General features: G+C 50.5%; 1 protein-coding gene across 1 annotated transcript; it reads left to right on the top strand.

The window, feature by feature from the left end:
* The first annotated feature begins 11,650 nt into the window (after positions 1-11,650).
* On the top strand, positions 11,651-16,466 carry ADRA2A (adrenoceptor alpha 2A). The gene has a single exon (XM_045025677.1). The coding sequence runs from the start codon at positions 12,388-12,390 to the stop codon at positions 13,726-13,728; it is 1,341 nt and encodes a 446-aa protein (XP_044881612.1). The 5' UTR covers positions 11,651-12,387; the 3' UTR covers positions 13,729-16,466.
* The last annotated feature ends 1,574 nt before the right edge of the window (positions 16,467-18,040 follow it).

Genomic DNA, 18,040 nt, shown 5'->3' with positions numbered 1-18,040 from the left:
TTACCTTTCATAGCCCAAGGTTTCTTTGCCGCATTCGCAGTTCACAACTACCTTTTGTCTTGTAAATTGAACAAATCTGAGCTATGTCACTGAGAGAGAATAAAAAGTGGATTCAATATTATCGAGTCCCTTTACAGACTCGGAGCCAAATTCTGCTCTCAGTTATAATGGTGTCAGTAAAACAACAAAGAAACCTCACAAAAGCAAAGGAGAAAAACAGGAGTAGGATGGAGTCTTCAATGCGGTGGAGCTTTTCCTCTCAAATATAGGAATGTAATGACATGATAGGTGTCCCCAGCGTGCAGAAGAGTGCAAATTCCAGCTGTGCTCCTGGAACAAACCATTTTTCGGCTGCTGGTCTGTCCATGCTTACAGGGCCGGTTGGTGCTTGGGGCGGCCCATGGATGGGGGTGGCACGTCCGAGTCTTCAGCGGCAATTCGGCAGCGGGTCCCTCAGTCTGAGGGAAGGACTGGAGAATGAAGCGGTGCGGTACAGCAGCCGCCAAAGTGCCGCCGATCACGTTTTTTTTTCCCCCACCGCTTTGGGACGGCAAAAGAGCTGGAGCCGGCCCTGCATGCTTATCTCTGTCAAGTAGTTTTATCTGAATGAAAAATGAAAGTCGCTGATTGCATGAAGTTGTGGCATGGCTGGGATTGGGGCTGTTTTGTTGGCTGGTATGAGTTCAGGGCATATCGGTGGCAATCGGGTACCTGCCAAAGGGAACCACCAAGAACAAGTAAGCAATTAACTCTTCTAAATGTAGTCTTCCAGCTGGAAACTAGTTTTGCTTTACAGATAGCAGTCACACCTGGGTGTGTTTAGGTGTTTCCAGATCAGCGTATTAATATTAAACCCATTCTGGAGCAAACAGACTTAAATACATGATTTATGATTTCTAAATAGCTACATTATTTTGTCTTGGATTCTCCCTGGCTGTGGAAGGGTGAAACTTATTTATAGCATCCACAAGGTGCTTTCTCCACTGCATGCTCTCCATGCACCGAGGGCTTCCATGATAGCAGTGAGCCTGGGGCTTTGTAGGCAGAGCCACCGAGAGTGGGTTCAGGCCCCGGTGAAAAAAATTTTTCGGGCCCGCCCCAGCAAGGGCGGACCAGCTAAACAGGGCCGATGAAGCGGGGCCCCGGGCCCCCTTCCGGACTGCTGGGCCCTGGTAATTTGTACCGGCTTCCCCCCCTCTTGTCGGCCCTGTTTGTAGGCTGTGGATCCAGGCCCTGGCAGCTTAAATCCATCCATGTCACTCTGAGGCCTAGTCTACACTTAAAATTTAGGTTGCCATTAACTGTGTTGCTCAGAGGCTGTGGAAAAAAAATGTGACTAAAGTTCAGGTCTCCTGACTCCATCCCTGGCTTGGCCAGAGATCTGGGCAAGTCACTTCATCTTTCTGTGGCTCAGTTTCCATCTGTGTTAAACAGGGATTATGACACATCCCTGGAGAGAGAGGAGTTTTAATTCACTTACATCGTCAGTAGGAAGGTGCTGCTCAAGGGCAAAGCATCATGATTAATAACCATCATGACACTTGGATACTGAATTTTGTCCCGTTTCCATAGGAACATGCTGCATACAGCTCCTGCTCCCCACTGTCCCTTATGGCTGGCCACACCTTTGCATTCCCGAGAAGCCTCCACCATGCGCAGTTTCCTACCTCTGTACTCCCAGATAGTGCGTTCACAGATCAAATCGGAGCTCTTATCGCAAGTGGAGGGGAGATGACTGCTTCGGGGTGTACGACTCAGCCTTCGATTCCTAATACTTTAGCAGGAGAATCAGGCCAACTGGTGATGGGCTCACAACAGCTAACTGTGTTCATGCTCTTAGAAAGGCAGACCTGCCTTTGCAGCTCTTGGTGTCCCAGGCCTCAATCCTATGCTCATCCTCTGACTTTGTTGTCAAGCTAATCTCTGGTTTGGATGGGAGGTGAGGGAGCCCATCTCATGAGAGCAGGCCCTGTGCATACTGTATTGAAAAACTGGTTCAGATAACAGCAGTTAATGGGACAAAATTAGGCTGGGAATTTCAGTGGCACCAAAGGGTATGTGTACGGTGCAGTTAGCCCAGACCTGTGGGAGCCAGGCTCCTGGATTCGATGTTTCCAAGCCTGCGCTTGAGCATCCACACTGCATTGTAAACCTGGTCTTACAGTTGCTGGACCTGGGTCTCAGTCACGCTAACGCATCCACAGGGCAGACCTTCTGACTCGGCTCTGCGGCTTGAGCTGTGTCCACACTGCCAAATGACGAGGCTTGGAACCGAACTGCAGCGGGACTTGGATCCTAGCTAGGACACAGGGCCTGCATGCTGACCCAAGTCAGACTGATTTGTGTATGAACAGACCGAGGGCTTGGGCTGGAACTGGAGTGTGAGCCTGGGCTTTGTGTGCAGTGTAGCCATACCCAGAGACTTAGACCCCGCCTCCCAATTCTCTTTGAATGTCTATGGGAGTTGGGCACCTAACTGCCTCATCCCCTTTGAAAATCGCAGCCTTTACTGAGCAAGTTTCAGGCCCGAAAAGACACTGAAAATTATGCTTTAAGGCTCGCTACCTGCAAGGCTGGCTAGTGCCTGGACTACTGTGTGCGAATCGCTGTGCCTGCCAGTCGATTAGTAGCAGTAATGTTTAAGTCCCATTGAATCACTGATATTAGCAGGTGGCCTAGGCCATCTCCCTGCAAGTGCTGGGAGATTCCCAGTTGCGCACTTTGGCCCAGATTCACAAGGGCACTCAGGCTTAGTGTGCGGGTGCAGGGTGATATGCCAGAGGTCAGACTAGCCAATCCGGTGGTACCTTCTGGTCTTCAGCTTTATGCACAGGTGCCGACTTTCCAATGTGCTGGGGGATGCTTGACCCCCAACTCTGCCCCAGGCCCTGCCCCCACTCCGCTCCTTCTTCCAAAGCCCTGCCCTCCCCCCGCTTCTTCCCACCCAGTTCCACCCGCTCCCCCCCAGCGCTCTGTGCCCTCGCTCTCCCTCCCAAAGCCTTCTGCATGCCACAAAACAGCTGATTGCGGTGAGGAGGGTGGGGGAGGCGTTGATCAGCAGGGCTGCCAGTGGGCGGTAAACACTGGGGGACTATGAGGAGCTGATAGGTGGCTGTGTGAGCACCGACCATTTTTTCCCTGTGGGTGCTCCAGCCCCGGAGCACCCACGGAGTCGGCACCTATGGCTTTATGTCTAGGACACTGTGACCCAATGGGCGTTAGGTTCCTAAGTTCAATTGTGAACGTGGCCTTAGTTCCCCAGCGTTCACTTCCTGGTGTTTGCATCGTCCCACGTGATGGGATTTCCTTTGCCTTCTTTTGGAAGCTCTTGCTGTGGAAATCTCGCCCTTTCGGAATTTCACCCCCATGTTCCCATGCGGCAGTGAGGGGTGTGATTTATGACGCTTGTGCGTGGTCTAGGGAAAGGACTCCAGTGTTGCCTGGGCATCACAAAGGAAATGGATTCACTGTCCCATGTGTTCAGCATGTCAATTAAATTAAAGCTGCATTACGCAGTATCGCTAGCAGAGCGGCACTAAATCAATCTGAACAGGATGAAATGAACAACTAAAAAGGGCAGGGATGGAGGAACTGTGCCTGGCTCTGAGTCACTTGCGTGCACTTGGATCAGAGGACTGACAGCTCTGTGCAACACAGCTGGGCCCGGACATGCTTCCTGGGAGGTCATTGTTGCTTTTTCCGGGGTGTGGGAACATCCACTGAGTTAATAGCAGCGCTCTAAAGCCAGAGGGATTGAGTCTGGGCCGTGCTCTTGCCCCACTAGATCCTAGATCAGCTGATAGCTCCCCATGATGCCATCCCTCCCCACCCACTGGCAAGCCCCACTGGGCGGGTTGTGCCAGGATGGCACATGTCAGGGAAGGAGGGCTGGGCCCTTATGGAGATTCCGGGCTGCAATGTCGACCCTTGGCTACGGTGAGAGGCTGCCTCACTTCGAGCAGTTTCTGGAGTTGCTCTACGTTACATTTTTGGAGATTGTGACCTCTGCAGCAACCCAGAATCTGGGCATCACACCGGTGGCAAAAAGCTACCTTTGCTCCCAGCTCTCCAGGCTGTGCCTTCTGTGGTGTGTTGCTCAGGAAACGCTTCACAGAATCTCAGCCGGCCTTCCTGTGTGGCTAGGGCAAGTCACTTGGAAAAAAAACCAAAACCAATACACTGCGCCTTGTTTTCCCCATCTGTAAAATGGCACAATCCCCCCTTTCTCTCAAACCTTGTCCATCACATCTATTGATACTATGAGATATTGGGGGTATGGAGTGTCTTTTACTATGTATTTCTACACTGCCTAGTAAAATGGAACTGTATGCTCACGTCTAGGTGTTCCTGTATTACAAATAAATAATAATAAAGGTGTGGAAAGATATCAGTATCGGCCTCCACAACCCTCCTTTATCAAGCAAGGAGCATGATATGAAGGCCTAGATCAATACATTCCACCTTTGAATATATTAATTTTTAAAATAACACAGGGCTTAGCCAGGAGCGTATGTAACAATAAACGTATCTTCTGGTCTTTCTGCGCGGTCTTCCACATGCTCACTCCTTCTCCCTGTATTTGTTGTCATCCTTTCCTGGGTTATGGCTTTGTTTAAATCGCAAGTTCCTTGTGGCAGGCATTTTTATTTGTAATGCACCACAAACACTTGTGCAACCATGCACCAGGCCAGCAATAGCATCTCTGTTTGTAGGAAATGACGTGAACTGTATGTTGCTGTGGTTAAGGGCCTAGACTAGGGTCAATACTCTGCTCTGTCACAAATCTCCTGTGTGACCATGAGCTAATCACTTAAATGTTCTGGGTTTCAGTTCCCCATCTGTGAGAAGGTGGATAATCATACTTCCCACTGGAGCGAAGACAAAAACCGCTCAAATGTGTTTGTGAAATGGACTGGTGTCAAAACAATCATTACCGGATTGACAAAGTCAGGTTTTCCATGCAGGTCTCGCTCTCCTGCTGTGATTGGAGAGTCCACCCCGGACCTCAGAAACCTTTTGTTGAAAACTTTGTTGCAAATCGACATGTCTCCACGAAGCGGAAATGTTTCAGCGTCAGTAAAATTCTATTTTTAATGTCAAAGTATTTCATCAAAAATGTTCTGACCGGCTTCACTTTCTCTGTTTGCCTTAGCTATTTCGATTGTAAGCTCTTTGGCGCAGGGAGCTGCCTCTTTGTGTGTGTCTGTGTGTGTGTATCAAGTACAATGGGGCCTTTGTCTTATCTGAGATGGCTAAGCTCTTTAAATTAGTGCAAATAATGATAATCTGAAGGCATTTTCATTTACGGCTGAGAAAGTCATAATGTTGCTCTGGTCACCCACCAAAATGAGAGAGATAGATGCAGCCTAAGTTCACATCTCTATTGCTTTTCAAAGTTCTCTTCCCTCTTGAATATTACACATACATGTGAACTAGAAACTTTAATCTCTAAACCCAGATCCTCAAAGGAATTGAGTCTCCCACCTTTCACTGAAATTCTTAGAGGTAGAAGTTTTTGCTCTGCACCTGCTCTGCAGAAATATAAAGCTTACAGTTGTCACATCCCCATGGTACAAAAAAAATCAGAAATCAGAGTTTCCTCAGGTTGCAGGTTAGCTGGGATTTAGCCTTATTAAAAAAAAATGCTGAAATTGTACCTACAATAACGTAAGAGGCCAGTAGGTGCCACTGCACCCTCACTCTGTCCTTGGTGCTGCCTTGCTCAAGTCAGCCCAGCGCTGCTTACACAATACCCAGTATCTGGAATACACATGCACTAATTCAACACAAGCTATGCTGGAGTCCTTTAAAAACCAAACTAAACTGCACTGTTCTGTTCACTCCCTTTGAAGCACCTGGCATTGGCCACTGGCAGCAGACAGGATACTGGGCTAGATGGACCATTGGTCTGACCCAGTCTGGCCGTTCTTATGTTCTGTAAGTTCTCCCCCAGTCCTGTGTCCCCTGGGCAATCAGCACCATCTGGATGAGTATTGCTCTAGCCCAGGATTTGTCGGGCATGCTGGACTCTTTAGTTTAAAAGCTGATTTCCCTCCCATCTCACCTCTGACATCCTCCCATCAGCAAACTCTGCTGGATTAAACAGAAGGAAGGAGCCTAACATGAATCTCCATCCTTTGGTTCCATGTGCCTTGTTAATTAAACTTGTTCATAAGAAGTCACTGAAACAATCAGGGATGCTGGAACAACTTGTATTGTGGGGGTGCTGAGAGCCATTGAACCAAAGCATAAACCCTGTCTATGATGGAAACGACTTCCAGACCATGGGTGTGGCAGCACCTCCAGCACCCCTACTGCCAGCACCTATGGAAACAATGACTATTATTGGTAATTATTTGTATTAGCGTAGCACCAAAAAGCCCCACTCTGAGCCCCGTTGTGCTAGGCACTGTAGAAATTCACAGTAAGGTTACCTATGTAGCCTGGAAGTAGAATCATAGAATATCAGGGTTGGAAGGAACCTCAGGAAGTCATCTAGTCCAACCCCCTGCTCAAAGCAGGACCAATCTCCTAAATGGCCCCCTCCAGGCTTGAACTCACACCCCTGGGTTGAGCAGGTCAGTGCTCATAAGTCCCAGGGCCAGGAGACAGACACACTTGCTTTGCTGGAGCGGTGGCTGGGTCTAGCCACCCCAGTAAGTAGCTGGGCTGGGACTGTACTTGGTGGCTAACCCAAGACCTGCACAGTTTGCAATCTACATGCATTACCCAAGCTCGCCCACACATCACTACACAGAGCAAATACTCCAGAGTAAAATTCTCTCCCCCCACACAACCTCCCGGGGTAGTGGTTGGCGCAAAGCAGCTTCTCACACCTGCTATCCCTGGGCATTGAGTGGAATCATCTAGTGCCATCAGGCAGCACCTGAGAAATGCTGCCAGTTCCCCGCATTGTAAAAGCTGCTTTCACAGCATGACAGCTGCATAAACCAGCCCTGCAGGGCACACCAGGCTGCCTGCCTGGCAAAGGGGTGGTGGCAGACACAGCGAGAGGTGGGCTCTGGCTGGGAACCCGTTTGTTCTCCAGCTCCTTGCTGTACATGGTTAAAAAAAGGAAGTGATGGTGGCACCTGCTCCGGGGTGAAACACCTGCCTGAGCCCCTCGGGAAAGTGCTGCTCAATGCGGGGGGTGTAACAGCCTCGCCCCTGTAGCCTCCTTCTGCTACCACCCCACGGAGAGATGGGCAACACCCCCGCACGACACACACAGGGCTCAACACCCCTCAGCACAGACACAGGCAAGCACCGCCCCCCACCCCCCTACAGGATCTCAACACCCCCGCCCGACACACACAGGGCTCAACACCCCTCAGCACAGACACAGGCGAGCACCCTGCCCCTCCTCCCCAGGATCCCAACAGCCCCGCCCGACACACACAGGGCTCAACACCCCTCAGCACTGACACAGGCGAGCACCGCACCCCACCCGACCCTCACACAGGCTCTCAACACGTGCACCCCCCCACTGGAGATCAACAATCCCCAGCACAGACACAAGAGAGCAGCACCCCTGCCCCCAACACAAATGGGATTAACAATTTCCAGTGGGCCCTCATCCCAACAGGATTAATCATCTCCCTGCTCTCTCGCACACACACATTACAACCCTTCCAGCGCTCTCTGGCGCTTGCACATGACACACACATACAATTAAGAATCCACAGCGGGCGCGTGCACACGCACCCCCCCCCCAGCACACGTGCACACATGCGGGATGAACAGCCCCCAGCACACACTCCTAAACAGGTGATGAATGACCCCCAGCGCCTCTCCGCCCCCTCCGGTATTTCCCACCCAGCCGCCCCTCTGCAGGCGGGTAGCCACCTCTCCTCACGGGGCTGTCTGCCGGCGGCCCTAGGGGACTCGGGGCGCACCCCGGCTTTGGGCTGGTGGGGAAGTGCCCGGGCAGGGGCTGTAGCTGTAGTGGGGGCGGGGTGGGGGCAGTAGGTGTCTGGGACGAGCGACGGTGGCGGTTTGGAGGGGTGTCGGGCGGGGCGGGGGGCAGGGATGTAACGCTGTGTGTGAAGGGGCTGAATGGCACGGGAGTAGGGCAGGGTGAGTGGGTGTGAATGGTAACCAGGGACATGTGTGTGTGTGTGTGTGTTAGTGTTAATGGTGACCAGGGACTGGTGTGTGTGTGTGAGACTGAGAGAAAGAATGTGAATGGTGATCAGGGACACGTGTGTGTGTGAATGGTGACCAGGGACGACTGTGTGTGTGTGTGTGTGTGTGTGTGAGAGAGAGAGAGAGAATCTGAATGGTGAACAGAGTGTGTGTGTGTGTGTGTGAGAGAGAGAGAGAATCTGAATGGTGAACAGAGTGTGTGTGTGTGTGTGTGTGTGAATGCTAGTGAGGGACAAGTGTGTGAGTGTGAGTGGTGACCAGGGAGGGTGTTATACTTAGAAAATGAAAACTGGCAGGATCTTAGTGAGGGGGATAAGGCAATAGGCTGCATTTCTTGTGAATACAGAGAGACTCGGAGTAAGCAAGCAGTTCTAGCTATAACATTCCATTTACTCACACAATTCATTCATACACACACAAGTTCTGCAAAGTTGTTCTTATAATTACCAGCATAGGAGTTGCTTGTGCCAAGTCACTGGGCAGGTGGCCTGGACATGAGAATGGAGCCGGGCCTTGTCAGATGCGCATCTGAGGCTCCTGGAAATTGGTTGCAGAACCAGACCCAGAGTCCTCAGGCTTTTGGGTCTGTCTTTATAGGGGTTCATACTCATACAAGTCCATGGGGTTTGCCTCCTCATGCTGTTCTCACATTGGAAGTGATAGTCAATCACACAGATGGCACAGCAATGATGGTTTGTTGTTATCTTCTTCTTCGGTTCTTGGCTTCCCTGTCCTTGGGGCGGTTGGGGGTGGATTTGGGTGGCCTGTTCACCATCCCAACCCAGCACATTCTTCAGCCAAACAGTCCTAGGTATCCTAAGACTGGGGCCTCAACCTTTTAGTACCCATTCAATCACAGGACCGCAATCACACTCTGTTTCACTTAACATATATTCTATTACATCTACATTTTACTACCTATTCATTCATTAACATAACCACTCTAAAATCATTGGGGACATGACAGACTTCAATAAGCCTATTCATACCACTTGCTACACATGAAAAGAAAACAAACAAGCTAAGAACACAAGGGCCGGGGTGGGGGGTGGAGGGGGCGTTTAACAAATCTTCCTGGGCTCAGGGAAACTGTGGTAATCTTATCACTTTAGCACAGACTTTTTGTCTTGGGGTGTGGTTTTACACGGAACACAGCCCTTGTAAACTGACCAGCATATTTCAGTCAGCACAGATTCAGCCTGCTTGAGAGGCATATTTCTTTCTAGTGGTCAGGCCAAATCCAGGGTCTGAACTTCTCACATTTTCCCATAATATAAGTGTACCAATTATTACTTTAGTCCAACAAAGGGTGTGTGGGTGTGAATGGTGGCAAGGAACATGTGTGTGTGTGTGTGTGTGAGTGGTGACCAGTGAGGGAGGGATGTGTGTGTATGTGTGTGTGTGAATGGTGACCAGGGAGGGAGGGGTGTGAGTGTGTGTGTGTGTGTGTGTGAGTGACTGATAACCAGAGATGGATGGAGGAGTGTATATGTGTGTGTGCGTGCACATGAATGGTGGCCAGGGAGGTAGGTGTGTGTGTGTGTGTGTGTGTGAATGGTGACCAGAGAGGGAGGGGTGTGTGAGTGTGGGTGTGAATGGTGACCAGTGAGGGGTGTGTGTGTGTGAGTGGTGACCAAGGAGGGCTGTGTGTGTGTGTGTGTGTGTGTGTGTGTGTGTGTGTGTGTGTGACCAGGGTGGGCTGTGTGTGGGGTGTGTATGGTGACCAGGGAGGGCTGTGTGTGTGTGTGTGTGTGTGTGTGTGTGTGTGTGTGTGTGAGAGAGAGAGAGAGAGTGACCAGGGAGGGCTGGGGGGGGGGAGGTGGCCAGGGAGGGCTGTGTGTGTGGTGTGTGTGTGAGTGGTGAGACCAGGGATGTCTGTGTGTGTGTGTGAGTGGTGACCAAAGAGGGTTGTGTGTGTGTGTAGGGGGGTTAGTGGTGACGAGGGACGGCTGTGTGTGTGGGGGGGAGGGTGTGTGAGTGGTTACCAGGGAGGGCTGTGTGTGTGTGTGTGTGTGTGTATGGTGTGAGTGGTGACCAGGGATGGCTGTGTCTGTGTGTGAGGTGTGAGAGGTGACCAGGGAGGCTCTGTGTGTGTGTGGGGGGGAGGTGGCCAGTGAGGGCTGTGTGTGTGTAGGGGGGGGTGAGTGGTGAGCAGGGAAGGCTGTGTGTGTGGGGGGGTGGGGGGGTGAGTGGTGACCAGGGAAAGGCTATGTGTGTGTGGTGTGAGTGGTGACCAGGGAGGTCTCTGGGGCAGTGGTGACCAGGGAGGGCTGTGGGTGTGGGTGTGTGGGTGTGTGACCAAGGAGGGCTGTGTGTGTGGAGTGTGTGTGTGGGTCACCAGGGAGGGCTCTGTGTGTGTGTTTGGTGTGGTGTGTGAGAGAGAGACCAGGGAGGACTGTGTGTGAGGTGTGGTGTGTGTGTGAGTGGTGACCAGGGAGGGCTATGTGTGTGGTGTGGTGACCAGGGAGGGCTGTGTGTGCGTGTGTGCGTGACCAGGGAGGGCTGTGTGTGTGGGGTTTGTGTGTGTGGTGTGGTGACCAGGGAGGGCTGTGTGTGTGGTGTGTGTGTGTGTGAGAGAGAGAGAGAGAGACCAGGGAGGGCTGTGTGTGTGTGGTGTGGTGTGGTGTGGTGACCAGGGAGGGCTGTGTGTGCGTGTGTGCGTGACCAGGGAGGGCTGTGTGTGTGGGGTTTGTGTGTGTGGTGTGGTGACCAGGGAGGGCTGTGTGTGTGGTGTGAGAGAGAGAGAGAGAGAGAGAGAGAGAGAGAGAGAGACCAGGGAGGGCTGTGTGTGTGTGGTGTGGTGTGATGACCAGGGAGGGGTCTGTGTGTGGTGTGTTTGGTGTGGTGTGTGTGTGTGGTGACCAAGGAGGGCTGTGTGTGTGTGGTGTGTGTGTGCGCGTCGTGACTGGGAGGGCTGTGTGTGTGTGTGTGTGTGATGTGTTTGTGGTGACCAGGGAGGCTGTGTGTGTGGTGTCTGTGTGTGTTTGTGAGGGGTGACCAGGGAGTGTGTGTGTGGTGTGGTGTGTTTGTGGTGACCAGGGAGACTGTGTGTGTGGTGTGTGTGTGTTTGTGAGGGGTGACCAGGGAGTGTGTGTGTGTGGTGTGTTTGTGTGTGTGTGTTTGTGAGGGGTGACCAGGGAGTCTGTGTGTGGTGTGGTGTGATGTGTTTGTGTGTGGTGTGTTTGTGGTGACCAGGCAGGCTGTGTGTGTGTGTGTGTGTGTTTGTGAGGGGTGACCAGGGAGTGTGTGTGGTGTGGTGTGTTTGTGGTGACCAGGGAGGCTGTGTGTGTGTGTGTGTGTGTGTGTTTGTGAGGGGTGACCAGGGTGTGGTGTGGTGTGGTGTGGTGTGGTGTGTTTGTGGTGACCGGGGAGGCTGTGTGTACCCGCGCGGGGAGGACAGCTCCCCACGTGGGGCTGACGCCGGCTGCTCCGCAGCTCCGGATTGATCCTGGGGCTATAAAGCGAGGCCGCTGCGAGGGAGGCAGAGCGGCGGCGGCGGCGGCGGCAGACGCGGCTCCAGACCCCCGCGCGCTCCGGCTCCAGCTGAGCGCAGCCCCGAACTGCCCGGGCTCCGGCCAGCGACGGCTGCGGGGGGACCTGCTGCTGCTCCTGCTCCGAGCCGCCCGCAGCCGGTGGGACAGCGACACCGCCCAGACCCCCGCAAGTTCTGTCCCCTCCTTGCCGCGCGCACTCAGCCCGTGTGATTGCTCGGACTTGCTTTCCTGCTGGACGCTGGTCGGGGGGAAGATCCAGCCAATCGCTTCCACCTGGACAAGCCCCCTTAGCTGGACCCTCTGATTAACATGTCCGACCCTTCCCCGCCTGCCCTCTCCGCACAGGTAAGATGAACTTTATTTCGGAGCCTTGAACAGTAACTAGGAACTCTTCGCAGGCCTGCAGAACCCGCGCTGGGCGTGGAGCCCAGGGGAAAAGCATCTGGCCCCCCGCAAGCCGGCTGGAAATGAAGTAGACTTCGACACGGGGAGGGAGGATCAGCGGCTTGCTGCTTATAAAAGACCCAAACAAAACAAAGGACCGAGACGCTGCCCGTCCCTCCCCCCGCCGCTGCTTCTGTCGCTCTAGTAAACAGAAGTCATGGGAGCTAGAGGCGGCTGCTGCTGCTGATTGAATTAAGCTTTGCCACTAGCTCCGCTGGCAGGAGGCTACAGACCTGCCAGGTGCAGCAGCCGGCCCCGGAGTTTCTGGGTGACTCCTAGCAGGGAGCGCGGGCAGCTGGGTTTGATGTTTAACCTGGAGAACCCGTTCACGGAGAGGGGGCGCTTCTTCTCTTCCATGGAGTACCAGCACCAGCTGGAAGAGGAGGGTTACCCGCCTCCTGGCAGCAACGGGAGCCTGAATGAGAGTGAGGCCGGGCCGAGAGGAGGTACCCCTTACCCTCTCCACACCACTCTCACCCTCATCAGCCTGGCCGGGCTGCTCATGCTCTTCACCATCTTCGGCAACGTGCTGGTCATCATTGCCGTCTTCACCAGCCGTGGGCTCAAGGCTCCCCAGAACCTCTTCCTGGTCTCCCTGGCCTCAGCTGACATCCTGGTGGCCACGCTGGTCATCCCTTTCTCACTGGCCAACGAGGTGATGGGCTACTGGTACTTTGGCAAGGTCTGGTGCGAGATCTACCTGGCCTTGGACGTGCTATTCTGCACCTCCTCCATCGTGCACCTGTGCGCCATCAGCCTGGACCGCTACTGGTCCATCACCCAGGCCATCGAGTATAACCTCAAGCGCACACCGCGCCGCATCAAGTGCATCATCTTCATCGTCTGGGTCATCTCGGCCGTCATCTCATTCCCGCCCCTCATCTCCATTGAGAAGAAGAACGGGCAGCAGGCTGACCAGCGGGCCGCTGGGTGCAAGATCAACAATGAGAAGTGGTACATCATCTCCTCCTGCATCGGCTCCTTCTTCGCCCCCTGCCTCATCATGATCCTGGTCTATATACGTATCTATCAGATTGCCAAGAGGAGAACCAGGGTGCCCCCCGGCAAGAGAGGAGAACACCCCAATAAGAGGCAAAATGGCTTGGCAGACAAGGAGGAGCTGCCAGCAGCAGCCAAGCTCAATGGGGAGAAGGTGACGGAGGGAGGAGGAGGGGAAGGAGGGCAGGAGAGGGAGCTAAATGGCATAGACATGGAGGAGACTTCCTCCTCGGACCACAATGAGAACCACCAGTGCAGGAAGCAGGGGAGGCCCCAGAGATGCAAGGGCAAGACCAAACTGAGCCAGATCAAGCCTGGGGACAGCTTGCCCAGGAGGATGGAGGAGGAGAGGAATGCCAAAGCGTCCCGGTGGCGGGGCAGGCAGAACCGGGAGAAGCGCTTTACCTTTGTGCTGGCAGTGGTGATCGGGGTCTTTGTCGTATGCTGGTTTCCCTTTTTCTTCACCTACACACTCACCGCGGTCTGCAAGAGCTGCTCCGTGCCGGACACCCTCTTCAAGTTCTTCTTCTGGTTCGGTTACTGCAACAGCTCTCTGAACCCTGTCATCTACACCATCTTCAACCAGGACTTCAGGAGGGCCTTCAAAAAGATCCTCTGCAGAATAGACAGGAAAAGGATTGTTTGATGAGCAGACCCTTCTCTGTCAGCCTGACTGGTGACTAAAGGCTCTCCCATGTGAGGGTGATGCACACCTGCCTTGGGCTGGATTTGCAAGTGAATATTTTCCTCTGACGTGCTGGTGGGACCCCTTTAAAAACTGAGATGAAACTATTAAAACACCAAGCAACAACAACAACAAAGCAAGCAAGTGGAACACACAGCCTCAGCATTTGGGTTTGCGAGTGGATCATTTCTGGCTTTGGATGGGTTCATGACTTATAAGCTTAACTCTTTAAAAACTTAAATGAAATTCAGAAATCAACAACAAAGAGAAAATATACAGGCCCACATAAGCTATTTTTTTTGGATGTGTAATTAACTTTAAACTCCTTGTAAAAATACAGTATTCCATCCCTGAGATCTCTGTCTTAATTTTTGTAAGGCAGTCAGCTTTGAAACTAAAGAATGCTTTAAATAGTCTTGACAACTTGAAGCATAAAAACAATTGGAGCCATCTCATCAACCCTGCGGTTTGATAGTATTACCAAGATTTCCAATGTGCTATTGGGTTTTGGCCGTAAAGCTTGTAAGTGCAGACCTGACCACATTGGAGGATTTTTTTAATGTATGTGATTCTGTTTCCTTGTTTGCTCCCTATTATTTAGTACTGCTGAAAAGGTAACATTCCTAACTGGGGAAAAAAAGAACCCAAACAGTTTCACAATGCAATCAGAAATGATCCAAAAGATTGAGAACAATGAGCTCATTTTGCTTGCAATGTGATGCTCGAGAGCAATCAAGTTCTTAAAGAGTTAATAGAAAGTAATATCCCCTTACCTTACAGCGCGGAAATCTGTTCAATGCTAACTTGTTTTCCCCACTCCTGATTGTAAATAGATAACATTTTTTTAAAGTAAATATCAGGGTTACATATATCATGTTATCTGATTTGTATTGATTTTTGACATTTTAATTCCTGTTGGGTTTCCTGCACAAGAAACCGGGTAACATGCACAAAAGCAATTCTGCCTTTTTGAGTAACCTGATAAGATTTAAATTTTAAATTTTCTAGTTTCATCTTCAGTGGAGACTGGTGAACTGTCCATTTTTTATCTGAATCTTATACAGGACAACCCTTTAAAATGGGAAATACAGTTTCTTCTATATTTTATGGTGTAATTATCCTTTTTTTAAAAAAAAAAGTGTAAATATCATTATATTGGAATGGGAAAGAAAGAGTTAATATTAAAATACCACCTTTTCAGAAGTATCTATTATAAACAACAAATCTAACATCCTCGTGCCATGAGGAAAACTTCCTGAAGAATATTAAAAAGGAAAAACTTCTTTGCCATTCACAATAAACTATGGGGAAACCTTTTAACATTATAACAACAGCTTCGTTTAAATACTGACAGGTCACAGAAATGATGTGGAATACGAAACGTTTGTTTAAATCACCCCATTGTAAACTGAATTTGACTGGACAGCAGCTGTCAAATGTACTGTAGCAGATTTAAAGGAGAAAGAGAGCTTTTTATTTCCAAGAGTGTTTTATTCCTTTTACTCTTTTTGATGTATTTAACTCCAAAGGTCCCATGGCAAATTATGGGAGTTGGACACCAATGTTTACATCCACATAAGTTTTCAAAGCTGAATCCTTGAGAGGTGAGAAAAAAAGCAAGATTTCCTTTACCTTTAAAAATAAAAAGTTGGCAGCAGTTGCTAAAATGGATTTTTATTAAATAAAAAAGTTTACAGATCACATGTGAAATAAACTTGAATGAATATTCTGTTATCAGTACTTTCAACAGTTCACAAGTTTCAAAACTCTACATCAGCTGCAGGCTTAGGCTCCGTAAATGGTGTCATCAGAAGAGTCACTTGTGTTTTCCAAAAGGCATTGCTATACCTAATGCTAAACAATGGTTTAGTTCATTGTGCAGTGACATAATGAGTCCTTGATACGCTGCTTTCTTTTCTCATGCCGCAGTAAGAGCATTCATGTGCTTCTTAAAGAACTGGATTTAGGGTTACACGATGAGATTTAGCTTATCAATACCTTTTCCCCTCTCAGTAGAAATAGCTGTGTGGTGCAGTATTTACACACAGCCAGGATGCTAAATAATTAGGTCATAAACACAACTAGAAATGATAAGAGCAGGGGAGATTATAACTGGTGGGTTTAGCTGAATTGCATTTCATGTTTATAAAAAAGACAACTCTTCCCAAAGAGATTTTGTTTGTTTCAAGTCTCTTGGGAGCAGGCTGATGTGCATATAAAAGTGACTCTGGTAAACCTTGACCTTTTCCCAGAGTCAAGAAAAAAATGAAAGAACATCTTTCCCTGGTTTAACATGATAAGTTATTATCTGTAACACTCAGAGAACTCAATCAGAATTAAGCATTGTCATTTACGTTTGTACAGGACCTTGCACAATCTCTGCCCCAAAGTGATTGCTGTCTTAAGGCACCAATATGGCAAAAATTTACGCATGTACTTTGCTTTGCTCACACGGAGTCAATGGGGCTACTCACCTGCTTATAGTTAAATATGTGCATGAGTGTTTGCACCATCAGGGGTCCTCAAAATTGCCAATTTGAAAAGTGGCTACTGATTTCAGCTGTCTGTTTTTGGGTGCTCAACCCGAGCCTTCTGAAAGGAGCCTGGTTTTCAGAGGTGTTGAACAGCTACAGTTTCCATTGCTGTCAGCTGGAGTTTGGGTGCAGCACGCTTCTGAAAGCCAGGACCTCAGTATAGGAACCCCCAAATCATTCCTAACTTGGCTTCATAGTTTCTTATAAAAATAAGATAAGCAAACAAAAGAACGTAGAGTGGCTAACATGGCTTTGTGAATGAATCACTGATGAGCTTTGGGGGCCTGCTGGTATGGGGAACGCAGCTCCCTCATTCAGGTGAAGACTCAGTTTTCCTTGGTAAGCCCCCAAACTGGAATAAAGCTGGAGAAGAGCTGAAGTGCAATTTTCAAATTCTTAATGCCCCACTGTCAGCGTGAGGTGAATCTTTGGAGAGGCAGAGGGAAGGAAGGGGGGAGGGCAATGGAGAAGGAATAAGGACAGATAGGAATGCCAATGATATGGGGGTGTGGATCCAGGGAGAAAACAGGTAGCACTGATGCCTGCAAAAGTCCTGTGTAAAATGAAAATCCCAGTGATCAAAACCCTGTCCTGATGTTACTGAACTGCTGTAGCATCTACGGTTCCTTTTATAAGGGAGATATCAGCGTCCCTACTATGAACCGTCTCATCCCAGGGGGAAAGAGCATTTCCAGGGCTGTCAGGCAAACTAAATCGCTGGCTGGGCACAGCTATTGAGCCCACCCAGAATGGCTTGGTTGAGCTGCTACAGCTGGAGCTGGAGAAGTTGGGGAGGGGGCTGGGAGCTGGAGAAGTTGCGGGGGGAGGGGTTGACATTAGTTTGCCCCACTGCTCTGATAACCCTGATCGCCTTTTATCTTCCCTTCCCTAAATAATACGACCCAGAGGCAACCAAGGTGTTGACCAGTGGTAGCAATTGGTAGGGCTGGACCAGGGCAGCTGCAGCAGCACGGACTTCGGGGCAGGCCAGCTCTGGGAGTAATTCCCTGGGGTCCCATGGGGGTTTGTACAGCCCACACTGAAGTCTCTGCTGTCACAGCTTCACTAGCTGGTACCCGAGCCAGCTAAGATTAGCTCAGGTATCCCAGCTAGTGCTGCATTCACACCCTGTGTCTGCTAAGCAACAGCAGAGAAGGTTTGAATCCTAGTGAGCCCTAGGTAAGAGGCTGCATGTCATTGCTTTGCCCGAGGAGGAGAGTGGGACGTACCCTGTGGTTCAGTGTAGACATACTCACAGTCTCAAGCAGCAGGTGGGGTTGGTGCTGTCAGAGAAACAGGCCTTGCAATGTTGTCAGGTGCTAGTGTCCAGGACTGTTCAGAGAGATGTCATGTGATGAGTTCCTCCAGCAGGAATGTGGAAATTGCTACCCTGGAGGAGACCCAGGATTCATCCAGCCCAATCTTTGTCCGTGTGGGTGGGTGCGGTGCTGGTCCTGCATTCCTTACACTCCGATTTTCACCGATTTCAGCAGGGGTGTGGCTGTACAAGGGATGCTTTGGGATCTTCCGGGAGCTGTGTAAATGTAGGAGAATAGTGGAAAATGGGGAATAGTATGGCCAGCTCAGCCAAGATTTTAGATGAAAGACAGACTAAGAGGCAGTTTTGGCCCTGTTTACTGCACAGGTGGAGCCTGTAGCTCCCAGGCAGAGAGAAGTCCACCCACGAGGGCAGGGGTTTTGCAGTGGCACACACCACCCATCAGCCACGCTTGCTGAGT

This window comes from Mauremys mutica, chromosome 7, assembly GCF_020497125.1.
Source record: "Mauremys mutica isolate MM-2020 ecotype Southern chromosome 7, ASM2049712v1, whole genome shotgun sequence".
Classification (NCBI taxonomy): Eukaryota; Metazoa; Chordata; order Testudines; family Geoemydidae; genus Mauremys; species Mauremys mutica.
Note: the sequence above shows the minus strand (reverse complement) of the source record. Positions and strands in the feature narration are given on the sequence as shown.